Genomic DNA, 13,343 nt, shown 5'->3' with positions numbered 1-13,343 from the left:
ACGGGAGCCGAGGGACATTAGGCAGCAGGTCAGACTACGTGTTCAGGTTTTCAGAACAGAGCAGCTTGTGAGAAGACCGTTTCTCCAAGCCTAATTGCAGTAGGTTCTCACTCTGCCACCTGCCTGTCCAAAAATGAAAGGTTTGTAGTTTGTTTCCTTCGAGTAACGCAAGTTTCTATAGAGTTCTGCCTTTATATTTCTAGAGTTAAATTGGTAGCATTTGTAAGGAAGATCAATCAATTACCACTGTGGAGAAAAGAAAAAAAAAAATCTACTCTCTGCTGCGGTGAGAATGTCCCCATTTTCCAGCTTTTATTCTTCTCTTCCCCTCATGTCGGAGTATTTCAGTAGTGACCCTATTCTGTCAGGTGTATTTTAAAATCTCAGGTATATGAAAAAATAGTTTTGCATTATTGAAGAGCAAGCCAGTTCGTTTTACTGTGGTGTTAGCTAAGTAAGATTTTTTACCCAGTCCAAGCCTGAGTTGTGGACTTCGCCAGTGTTTCTCGTGTCCTGATTTGGACAGCCGGGCACGTGTCACCTGGGAAGGCACAAACCCTGCATTTTCCCTTGATTTGTTAGTTATTCCTTGTCACCTAAGATGAGCGTGAGCTGTGCGAGGAGACTTCATCTTTCTTCTGCTGGACATATTTAAATTCAGTTGTTTAACTTAACCTGCTTGATTTGAAATTGCAGTAGGGGAGAAACAAGTTGGAAGCTGACAATCTTGGCTGGAAAGCAGAAACCAACAGCCCAGCCTCTGTGAGGTGTGGGTATGGCCGAGGGACACGGGGCTCCCTCCTTCCAGGAGCCAGAGCTTACGTTGTTTGTAACAGGGAAGGGCTTGTGCTTCAGAGGCTGCACATGTGATTTCTGCCACGGCTCCGGGGTGATAAAGACACAGTGGGGAAGTCTGGAATGCAGAGTATTTTACTCTAATTGTTGTTAGGAGGAGATGTAACCTGTAGTGATGGAATTCAGAAGTTAGATTGAGTTATTTAAATCCCTTTCTGATGAAACAGCAGTTTCCCTTTCTTCAGAACACAGACACATCCCTGTCTGACCAAAAAAATAATGAAGAGATGCCACTGAATGTACAAAGTGTTACTTAACTCGGGTAATTTAATTTGATCAAACAAAAAAAGTCAAAATTTCAGTTTGATGTAAGTTTAATACAAACAAATTGATTTTTTTAAAAAACAGTATAAATAATTCTTAACTTATATAAAATTTGATTAAGAATTCATTTTTTTTGTAGGTTTTTTTTCTAACTAACTTTACAAAAGAGCATTGTTGAACACAGGAGCAAGACATTTGAACGATGGCCTTTTTGTAAGACATAAAATATGTACACGCTCACAGTACTTCTCTTTGTGCAAAATACGTACTGACGGAGAGACTGTACCTTTCTGTACAAAGACAATTTCAGCTTACTTTGCATAGCAGAAAAGCAACACAAAAACCACTACATACATAACTTTGTTGCTATAATACTTCAGGTAAGCCTTTTGGAAAAAAAACATTAGACGTAAACTTTCTCATTAAAAGCCAGTTCTAATTCTAAAGCATTAATTAAGGCTGTTCCAGTACTGACGTCTTGCCAATTCATGTCCAGAACACACATTGTCCATACAATCCCAGATATGTGCAGTGTGCTACCAGTAATTATGCCTGCTAACACATTCAGCAATTGGATATCCTAAAATTAGTCTTCTGACACTTCAAGTTTTCGTTGAGGAATATACAGAGTTCCTTGAGAGACTCTGTAGGTACCATCTGAATTTGCAGATAGTGGAGATACGGTGTTCGGCCCTCCTGGTGTGCGGAAAAAGTTTTCTGTAACTGGGTGAGGCTCTTGGGGTTCCTTTGAAACAGAAGGCTAAGGAGAAGAGACAAAGTTACTTTCATTTAAGAGGAAGAAAAAAAAAAAAAAAAGAATTCTAGTTTTAGGTCTCTACTGGGTACTGTTAATTTTCTTCCTGAAACTAAAAATCTTAACTCTTTACTGAGAAGAATAGACTTTTATTCCTTGATCTAATATAGAAATATTAATTAAATAAAAATCTAGTTTCCCTAATCCCCTCCTATCTCCTTTAATACAAACAGATCTTAGGTGATACAATATTAGTATTACACAAAATATACAAAAGAGAAACTTTCTATAGAAAAAAAAAACTTTTAAAATCCTCTACAACTCCATCCTGTAAAAAAAAGCTGAAACACTAAAAGGCAAGAGCTTGAGGGTGGATTAGGAGAGTACCAAGAAGGAAAGATAAAGTAACAAATGGACAATTTGTTAATAAGTGTCCTCTCACATCTATGCAGAATCCTCCCTTTAACACAGTTTCTCTTCACATCCTGTCATCTTCCAGCTGGCTCCACTTCCACAACAAAGAAGATACTTGTGCTTCCTTTTCTAACGTCTCAATTATATTGTGCTTATGCTGCCCTCACTGCCAGCTCTTTGTGGGCAGTGCTGATTTATAAAGATAAAAAAAAAATGTTTACTTAAAAATTCTACCTGCTGTATACTTCTCACTCAACCCATCACGGTCAAGAAGTTGCAGTGTATTTTTTACTTACCTTCTCTTCTTGCGAGTTCACGTTTTCGGAGCGAAGGCTAGCGTTCCCTGCTTGTGAGGAGACTGGCGTGTGCTGAACAGGATTTGCAGGAACTTGCAGGCCAGCAGGTATTAGTCCGATGTTTTGCAGTGTAAAGTTCATAATGGCAGAACTGGGGTTTTGGGCAGAGCTGGTATTGCTCGAGTTGGGACAGGAGTTGCTCAGGACAGGTGCAGCAGCGATAGAAGTTGGTGACAGCATTATATTCAAGGGTGTTATATGAAAAGCAGGAATGTTAACTGCTTTCAGTTCGGACGCTGTCAGTGGAATGACACCTGAAATAGAAAAATAAAGTGTTGAAGGGGATTGAAAACAGAGACTCAAGCCATTGCGTTGTGATTTCGTTACCTGCACGCTTGTTCCGTGTAACACTCACCAGCAATGGCGGGGCTGTAGGTAGTGTGCTGTACTGAACATATCCCAGCTTTCTCTTTATTAGAAAAGCCTGCCTTGTTGCCATGGGTGCACTGGGTGAGAGGAATCAGATAACCAGACGGGAAAAAAGTCTGAAAAAGAACAAGACAATACACCTTTACCTCAAACATGTAATAAAAAAAAAAGTTTTTTTCCAAAGTTGTATCCCCCTTGCCTTGTTCTTATTCTCTATCCTCCGTAACCCCAGGATCCTGTACTCCATGTCTGTGCTACCTTTTGTCTGAAATTAGACACAAGTGACTCAAGGACACGCTCTTTAAAGATGGCCCTACTATGCAGAAGTCAGCTGGCTCCATTTCCAGCTGATATCCTCAGCGAGGAACTGGAAATCCATCTGGGATTAACACAGTGCAATTAGACAAGACAGAAGAGAAATCCTGATAGTGAATACTATTTTTTACCCAGAAGAAACATTTGGACCCCGTAATCATAATGTCACCTCATTCCTGGATGGTGTTTTTCATAAGACAAATACTGGAAGACAATCCTTTTGCATTTAAAAGTCCTGGTTTAGCCAATGGAACTGTTCTTTATTCAGGTTCTCTACAGCTCTAAGTCTTAATTGCAGAATACCAAATTTTACTGATGAAGAGAGTTTCATGTGATTTGGTTGTAAGTCAAAGTATCTGAGACTAAACATACACAACCAAAGGACTGGGGAGGTAAGGGATCTCAACACTGCCTTCATTTGCGTAGCCTTAGTTGTGATCTTCATCCCAATGAAAGCCTGCAAGTCGCTGCATGGCCTCTCATATGTGTACTTAATGCAGAAACAGAAGTCCTACATTCCTACAAAGTAAAGTTTTAAAAGCACACTAAAGAGAATCCAACCAAAGACAATCTGTGCATGTGTAGCTCACTATAGTTCTGTTTTTTGTGCGAAGACTCCAAGTGGTGTTTTCCCAGGCAATGGCAAGATGTGCTGTGGTGTCTGGCGAAGCTTACCTCAGGAGCAGGAATGGCAAATGCTACTGGTACGTCCTGTTTAGTTTTGGTTTTGTCCTCATCTTCCGCAATATCTTCTCTTTTGCATTGGTCATAGCAACTTGCTGTGTTTTGAGCTAGTATTTCAGTTTTGTTATGACTCTCTTCCTGGGAATTGTCCATTTGGTGATTCATTTGTGAGCTATTGGAAGGCGGTCTTTCATTTTGAATGGAATCTCCCTTTAAAAAAAGCACGTACAAAACCAAAGGCAGATGTTGTGAGGCTTAACATTCTCAGTTACAGAACTACCGTGATAGTTATACATATTAAAAATTAGGAAAGCAAACTCTCTCTTTTCTCCTGATCCCCAGTTTGTGCTATAAAAATTTCCAGTCAATAAGACAATGTCGTTTCATGTTATCGCCTCTTGCTCCTTCACAGCTAGTGACGTTTGATGTCTGACACCACACACTGTCACAGCACGCTGATAACATTTCACGACTGTTTTGGCAAGGATGACTGAAAGCAGCCCAGTAATTTACAGAGACACTAAAACATGCAGCAGCTGAGGAGAAGAAAGCAATCCAGTTTCTCCATATGCATCAAGGGTGTCCGAACCTCTTATTCTCTTCATGTGCTGTATAATTGTGCCTACAACAGTCCAACATGAACAATGTAGAAACTGGGTAGAAATATTTAGCAGGTATCAGGATTCTGGAACGTTCCCTGTCCAGCACCTTTTATGCATCCACTTACCCTCCTAACGCCTCTAACGCCAGCAGCAAGATGAGCAACCTGAACTACTCCAGAATGATTCTATACATAGGGAAGTCTTGAAGTAATGTTCTGGGAGTTGTTTTATTTTGACTCACATCTGTACACTCTGACAAATCTTATTGGAAATAAATATTTGAAGAGGGAAGAGAGAGGAACAAGGAAAGAAGGAGAAAAATGCAGCCTGATCCTAGGTTGCCTTTTCAAAGACAGGTATTATGTTGTATACTGTATATTCTGCCTGGTGCTTTGCAAACACCAGCAAGATTATATTATATTTATTTTTTATATATTTATATATATAGAACCAAACAAAAACCAGCCTCCCTAACATCAGCAAGCACAACAAAGGAACATCACCCCTTCAAGTGGAAGGAAGGGATGGGAATGAAGAAGGTACCTCTGGAAGGGTGGGTATGAAGGACACAAGGTTCTGCAAGTCTGCAGCACAAATGCTCTTAAAGTAAGCTAAAGCCTTAAGTGTTTACAAGCCCGGCAGGCTTCTTTACAATTCATTTACTAATTTGACATCTGGTAGGCTCTTAAATCACTTTGAAAAGGAGTAGATGGCAACATCATTAATCTATAAAATGGTATTTTAAAAATAGTTTAACTTACCAGAGAAGTATCAAGGCTTTCCTCATCACTTTTATACCTTTTGATCGAATTATTCTCCTGTAATTCTTGTGATCTTTTAAGGCACCTCTGTGATGAAGTTTCTGATTTTATAGGCAGTCTTTCTTTAGCTGTCAAGGATTTTGTTGGATCATCTGTAGCCGCCTGATTGTCCCCTTCCACAGTGGTTATTTTATTTAATACATTTGAATTAATACTCTTAATTCCAGTTACGTTAGCACGCGGTAGAGGCTGCAACATGAAACCTGGGTTGTATGTTGTCACAGTGTGGGCCTGGGAAGGTTGCAGATACACTGCGTAGGAAACACCAGAATGAGTGTGAGGTAGTATGACTGGTGAGACCGAACTGTGGCTTGGAGGACAGACACCCAGTGGCTGCGTGAGAGCTGCGCTGCGAGGAGGTTGGGGCTTGGAGGCTACCTCAGAAGAGGGTAAGTTACCTTCCAAAGAAGATCCTGACAATTTCATTTTCATCTCTTTTTCTTTCCTTAAAAAAACAGAACAAAACAAAAAAGCCCAAATGAATTTTTATAGCTTCGTACGGAAATGAATGTCCTGACAAATTATTTTCTGCAACACAGAGACTCAACATGAACTTGTACTGCTCAATCCACTAAACAGAAAACAATGAGTGAAAAAACCAGCCTGCAGTATCAGGGGTTACCGCTTTTTGCTGACTATTGCCCAACTCAGCCTAAGCACAGCTTTAACTTAATGGCCAGTGACAAAGCTTCTCACCTTAACGACTGTGCAAACTTACTTTGATTGTCCTTCCAGCTGATGTGCAGGGATTGCTGGAACCTGAGCCATTTGACTTGGGGAAGCTGATAAATTTTCATCAGTACCTGGTTGAAGGGGGAAACAAAACAAAACTGTTAGTACACCAAACATAGAACTTAAATTTTGTTTTGAGGAGACCGCATTGTTTAGTGTGGCATACACTTTTACTGAGAAGACACTAAGACTCCATGTTATCCTCAAACTGCAGCCCAACTTGATTTGATCAATTGGATGATAGCTTGCATCAAACAAACTTTCAAGCCTCAGCTCAATTTTTTTTTCCCTCCGAAGAGACTCCCCAACAAGAACACGATAGGTAATTTTCTGACAATTTTAGGGAATACAGAACTGCTTAGATAGTAAAGCACAGTTCCCACAACGAACCAGGGTTAGAGCAGTTCCTAGAGAAAGAAATAATATCCAGAGAATTGGCTGTACTACACAAACAGAAGTTTGTAGCCAGTAAGACATGACAAAAAGTCAAGATGGTGATATGGAAAGAGGGATTTAATCTTCTTCTTAAACCAAGTACAGTAATGTACCACTCCTTGTTGCAACTGTGCAAGCTGTGATTGGATTTGGTCCACCAAACTGGAGCTTCTACCAGTTGCAGAGCTTGTGCACTGAACACGCATCCCTTTAGCTTTGTTTTCACTGTCCACCTTGTAAAGCCGCAGATTTCCAGGCAACATGTATTTTCCCCATCTTGTCTATTTTTGACATTTCTTAAGACATGTTTGTTGTAATGAGGCATACCCACACACCTGCATCTCCTATGAGAAGACGGTAAGCCTGAATATTTAATGCAAGAGTACATCTGAGTTAAAACCATACTTAGAAAAAGACACAGAAATACATTTTTCAGCTACTTACTTGCGCTCATTTTAACTGGACTGGCCGGAGCAGACTGGATCATTCTTCTGTCATTTTCTATACTTCTAACTAACTTTATCAGAGAAGGATGCCGAGTGAAGTTTTGCTTTCCTCTTGAAGGAAAAAGGTTTTTTGAACACTGCTCTTTGGAAGTGATGGATTCTGAAATAGGTGGGGGACAGGTTGTAGAAGTCATTTCAAATTTTGTATCTAAAAAGCAGAAAAAGCCCCCAAAGAGTAAATACATATCATATACAGGTTCAGTAATTAAAAACAGGTTTTTGAGCCTGGCTTATAATTACTGAAGTACTAACAGCATCAAAAATGGAAATGCAAAAGTCTCAGTACGAGTATATCCAGCATGTGGAAATACATACTGGTGTGCTATGCTGTCAAGGACCAAGGACAGTCCTGCTTGGTTTACTCTGTCTTTTGGTTAAAAAAATTATAGCAGAGAAAACAAAGAAACAATCAAAATCATCAGCAGAGCAAAAGGAAATGATACACACACCTACCCTGAATATTTGGCAAGACGCTGGGTCCTGTCCATTTGAATGCTGGTTTTCTACCTCTCTCCTCTGTAACGTGAACTTTCTTGATAAGCTCAAGGCTACTGAGAACATTTGCTATGTCATAAAGTCTCCTAATTTTGGCTGAAATAACATAAACAAATGTAAAGTATATCAATTCTGATTAACAAGTTAACATATATCAGATTAAAAATGTTACAGTGTCCTTTTAGCAACTAAAAATAAAAACTTTGTTAATTTTTTGTAAGAACAGTTTTGTGGGACAGGTATTTATGCTATGAAATAATGTATCTTATCACAATGTGAAGTTTACATGCAAAATAGAATGACATAGATACAGATCTGGAGAAGAAAATACTGCTAGGTATATTACGCTAAATATAGAAAAAACATTTTCAAAACAAGTTAGGTTCCGTGCAATGGCCAAACTTCTATCAATTCTGTAGTGAAAATAAGTAGCTTAAAAGTGAGGTACACACACGCACTGGTGGCTATGGGAATTAGGGGGAAAACACACTGAAATCCAACAGGATAATCACCCTGCACATTCTGAAGTGTTTCTAGGTTTAGCTGTCAGGGGCAAGTTTTAGGCAGCAGTGAAATTACAAGTGACTGCTGGACTGACAAGTGAATGTCCTTAGGCCAGAGCTTCTGCTACTGAAAATTTAAAGTCTAGCAAGTCATTGAACTTTGGACTATGCTTCTTAAGAAAGAACATGGTAAAACACGACCCCTGAAATACAGACACGGGGATGGAATGCCCTGAAAGTGCTTGTGTCAGACAGATGTTATGGAGGAAGAAGAAAGAATAAAAACAAACAAAAAAACCTCTCCTATTGACTACCCACCCACCCTTCCTCTGCTGCCATGGTGCAGTGGAAAGGAAACGATGAACTGAAACCAGCGAGGACCAGTTTTCTTCTTGCATAGGTAAAATTCCACAAAAAAAAGCAATGGAGTCTGCCTGAGAATCAAGGAAGGGTGTAATTTTCAATGAAACCTGCAATTAATTCTTGATCCCTCAAGAGCAGGCACATTTTTTATTATTCTAGATAGACAGGCCTAGACCTAGAAGTACCTTTTCATTTGAATGGAGAGGAAAAGGAGGAAGCCTGCAGGGAACTGAGAGCAGGGTAGAAGAATGAAGAAATAATTGGCAGTTAGAGCATTGGGTTTCACTTCCTCTCACATGTAAGTTATTAACAGGACTTTTACAGAATTTCTTTAGATTTCCAACAAGTGTGTTATATGACCAGAACACAGATTTGCATGATTCTGGGGCACCTTTGCTGAAACGATGCTGAGATGTTATGACAGATTGCTTGAGGAAAAAGAAAGAGAAATTATTACCAATAAGCAGCCCTGTGACATTACTTCATGAGAGAGGATTTAATGGACTTTTCCTTCTCTTAGATGGTCACTATGTCATGTATCAATGACTCTGCACAAGTGGGTCCCTCTTAAAAACTGCACAAGGTGTTTAGTGAGTTTTTGGAGGCTCAAATATGTTTATGGCAGGAAGAAGATTATGGTATTTTACACTACATAACCTTGTACTAGAATAGTTCATTTAGCTTCCGCTTGATATTTCTTTTTAGAGTCAAAAAGAAGATAGCAACAGCAGCATTTTACTTACTTTTAAACTTGCTTTTATCTAAGTCTTCTAACTGGTCTTCTCCAATCAAGATTTTAGCAGCAACTTCAAGGCTTACTATTTGAGGAGTCGATACAAGAAACAGCATCACAAATTTCTGACTCATCACTCGTAAAGACTTGTCTTTCCTGCTGTTTACTGATGCTGCAGCAGACAGGAGAAAAGATTAAAGTATTAAGTGACACAGCAGCTACAAACATTTTTTAAAAACTGAAGAAATTTGTCATTAACAATTATTGTAAGAACAAACAACACCGCAAGCAAGGAGAGCCTTGGACTCCAGAATCGTGTCTCTACATGGCAAGAATCAGATAATTAGGTGGATACCAAGTTTAACTACATAGAGAGAGTGTGATGTTTCCCCTTGTATACACTTCTTATTCTCTGACAACTTGTACTCTTAAAGATGCTTAACTGCAGGTCATACAATGTATTTAACAATCCTTAATTCACATTTCTTCCATGAATCAAACTTAAATTTAAAAATAAATTAATGGAGTAATGTGTACATTTGTCTTCTGTAACATGCAATGGTAACAAATCCTGCAATCAGACTGTATGTTGGGCACGTTTGATAGTTTCACCTGATCCCCCCTTGTTCTTGCACTGTACAAACAAAATATGCGTGTAAGAACTGAATGAGTAAGAGAACTGAAAGAGTGCAGAGCACTTCCTCTCACCACAAACAGCTGTGGTGCCTTTCAGGCAGTAGCATATCAGAAAAAAAAAAAGTCCAAGAAATGTTTTTTCTAAGTTCACAGATATTTATCATGACAAGCACATATTATTCTTGGCGTTATAGAGAATTATTACCAGCACGAAATTCCATTCCTGGGAGCTCGACAAAAGACATTTCTGAATGCTCGTTTGAGAAGAAAGATCTTGCCGTTTCTTCATTTCTTTCCCCATCGAGATCAAATTCATGCTCGTACTCTCTTTTCTTGATCATCTGAATTTGCTGTGTATATTTGTTCTCTTCTCCAACTTTTTTCAAAGCCTGCAGGGTTTTGGAGAGGTTGTGTCGCCCATGCCAGACATATCTGTTTTTGGCAAGGCGGCTCACCATGTGTAGGCTCTCTAGCACGTTCACAATGTCATATATGCGTCTACGTTCAACGTCTGGGAAAAAAGAAAGGTGAACATGACATCTCTACTACATTAAATAGGTTTGGTCATACATTTATCTGAAACATGGCTTGCACAGAGAAGGGATCAGTTTTCTATACTTCCCTCTTCTTTTAATATACTTCTAAGCCATTTTTGCCAATTCCTCGTTACAAAGGTTTTTGAAAATAGCCCTCATAGATCTTGCTAGCAAGGAAAAGAAAACAGTTCTTGCTTTAGATATGGAAAGACTTGCTTTTCCACAGTAATACTTGGTTTACAGTGTTCCTTAAGAAATAAAACTTACTGTTGCCAGAAGAGCCATTAGATGGGTTTCAATACAGCTTTAAAAAAAACCCAAAGCGTTTTAAATTATTCATTGCATCAATTTTAGATTGTCTCATTAAATAACCTTGGAAACTCATGGGAGACAACTGTTCCGTAACTTGGTTTTATATGTTATTCTGTTAACACACTGTCCTCTCCTGTCTGTTAAATTTTTGGTTTTGACTACGCATTTTCTGAGAGAGGTTTTATTTTGTATGAAGGATAAATAGAAAAAAAAAAAGCTTCAGCTTAATGTTAGCAACTTAAGACTCTCGGTACATCATTGGTGCGATATAAAAATAGTGATATAAAATGAGAAAGTTAAATTATAGAGAGCTAAAAGTAATTTCTTGCTTTGATGTCATGCTTGGACAGGAAGTTGTGGGTTCAGCTTGAGAAATGCCAGTTCCTGCCACAAAAATCCAACAACTAATCTAAGCTATCATCTCTAGATCCAAAAAACTACAACTGTTTATTTGTGGTATTGGCAATAATTTAGATGTTTAATATTAAGCACAAATTCAGAGTTTCTCAATTCGGTTCACTGAAGAAACTTTAGCTTTGTAAAAGAAATGCTCTAAGAATGAAGAGTGTAAAGTTGGGTTTAAAAAAGTTTGAGAGCACACAGTAAAGATTCAAAATTTAACAGATCAAAAATGTACTAACACAAATGGTAGGTTATTGGCACATTTGTATGAAGAAATATGTAATTGCAGATACACCAACTTACTGAGCTCTTCAGCTACTTCGTCCAGGCAAATAAAATTATTCTCTGCAGTGCTGGGGTAATCAGGATATCGAGCTAAAAATTTATGACACAGTAATCCTAGACTTTTCTCTTTGCGACTTGGTTGAGATTTTTCATATTCATCTCCTGATAAGTGCTCCTACATGGGAGTAAGAAAAAAAGAATTTCAAATTTTTTTTCACAATAAATATGTAAACATAGATATTTAACAGCTTCATTGTGAGGACTGTCAAAGGTCCAGTGTTCTTTCTTTGTCCTCAACAGTTATTAAATAAAACCAGCAAAACATTACCTGTTGTATGTAACTAGGCAATATCCTTACTTATACTTGGTAAATACTCCAAAATAAAAACTTTAAAAACATTGTAGTATGTTAATGTGTAACTTTTTATACTGAATAAACAGCCTTCAACTAACTTAAAAAAAAAAGTAAATAAAGAAGACACCTTTACAACGTACCTGCAAACAGTGTTTGGCCTGTAGGACCTCCCTTGTGTTGTTTGACAGTTCCCTTCTCTGTTCTCTGCTCCTAATCTCAGGACTAGCTGCGCTGATCAGCATTTTCAGGTTCGAAGTAGGCGTCCATGGATCTGCTGGAAGGATTTCTTTAGGTTTTGGGGGTGTGGTTAGAGGCTGACAGTCAGGCTGTATCTCTGTCAATACCAAAGGTGAGGTAGCTGCTTGTTTCAAAGGAGTTTTCAGTACATTTCTGTATGGCTCAGAAGAATGATTTTCCTGTGCACCAAGAAGAAGAAAAAGTGTGATGTTCAACACCAGATGCACTACAATCCGTTTGTTGATAAGGGATTAGAGATCGATTGCATTTTTGGGTAGCTCAAAGTCAAAGGTTGACTGAAGCAACAAACCCCTTCCTTGAAACCAGTTTTTTGACCGTGCTTTTAGCTTAAGACACAGGGATCGTGATATTCTTAAGCAAATTTTCCTTTTTGTTCCCTCTAGGGAAAATACAGTCAGAGTGAATGTGTATTCGTAGCGGAAAGCTACGAGGAACGAGTGAAACCCCTTTTTATTAAGGATCAAAAAGAAAAGGGGAGCCAGGAAGAAGCACTGCTCGTTACAAAGTTAGCGGACAAAGGTCGTCAGGTAAAGTTTTAGAAACTTTTGTTACGGACAGAAGTCAAAGTGCCGGTGAAACGCCCTCGATCCGCCGTGTTCCGTAGGCGTTCGTTGAGACCGACGCGGTTTCACCCCCAGAGGTGCTGCCAACGGCTGCGAACGGGCTCCCCGGGGCTGTCACCGCGCCGGGCCCCGCCGAAGCCAGCAACCCCCGGGGCGGGACGAGGGGTGGCCGTTTGTTCGGTTTCCCAGCGGAGGAGACCGTGAGGGAGCGGAGGGATTACCTTGCCGCCGGTGCCCATCTCCCCGCCCGCCTGCTGCATTCTCCCGCCGCCGCCGCGCAGCCTCAGGAGCCGACACCCGCCGGTCCCGCCGCACCGCTCCGCATCGCAGGTCCCGCCGGTTCTGCGGGGAGGGAGGAGGGAAGCGTTAGCGGGGAAACCGGCGGGGACTCTCCCCCCGGCCTGCCCCTCCACCCCGTGACGGGCGCCGCTGCCCACCTTGACCGGTTGCTGCCGCCGGGACCGCTCGGCGCCTCCCGCCTCTGGGGCCCGGCCCGCGCCCGCCGCCCAACGGCCCAGCCCCGGCCCCGCCCCGCACCGGCCGCTGCCGGCGCAGCCCCGACCATTGGCCGCCGCCGGCGGGCGGGGCCCTTCCGGGATCCGGTTTAAACATTTGGCGCCACTGTCGCGCTCAGAGAGCCGCTCCGAGCTGCTTCTCTCTGCTCCCGTTCCATCGTCCGCCCGGCGACGCTTGAGACCGGGCACCCACCGGCACTGGTGCTGCTGCTGCTACCGCCGCCGCTGCTCCCGTCCGGTCCCGGCGTGCGGCCGTTCCCGGTGCCGATTTGAATTCAAC

General features: G+C 40.8%; 1 protein-coding gene across 1 annotated transcript; it reads right to left on the bottom strand.

The window, feature by feature from the left end:
* Nucleotides 1–1,118: 1,118 nt before the first annotated feature.
* On the bottom strand, nt 1,119–13,034 carry E2F8 (E2F transcription factor 8). The gene is made up of 14 exons (XM_086748842.1): nt 12,986–13,034; nt 12,770–12,890; nt 11,868–12,143; nt 11,391–11,547; nt 10,043–10,348; nt 9,212–9,373; nt 7,561–7,698; nt 7,046–7,255; nt 6,153–6,237; nt 5,375–5,879; nt 4,003–4,221; nt 2,999–3,128; nt 2,584–2,897; nt 1,119–1,879 (listed from the first exon to the last, which is right to left on the bottom strand). Exons 2-14 carry the CDS (start codon nt 12,806–12,808, stop codon nt 1,706–1,708), a joined length of 2,715 nt encoding a protein of 904 aa, XP_086604968.1. The 5' UTR covers nt 12,809–12,890; nt 12,986–13,034; the 3' UTR covers nt 1,119–1,705.
* Between the last annotated feature and the right edge of the window lie 309 nt (nt 13,035–13,343).

Source organism: Chlamydotis macqueenii, chromosome 5 (assembly GCF_036417535.1).
Source record: "Chlamydotis macqueenii isolate bChlMac1 chromosome 5, bChlMac1.mat, whole genome shotgun sequence".
NCBI classification, from domain to species: Eukaryota; Metazoa; Chordata; class Aves; order Otidiformes; family Otididae; genus Chlamydotis; species Chlamydotis macqueenii.
This window is presented reverse-complemented; position numbering and strand designations above follow the sequence as displayed.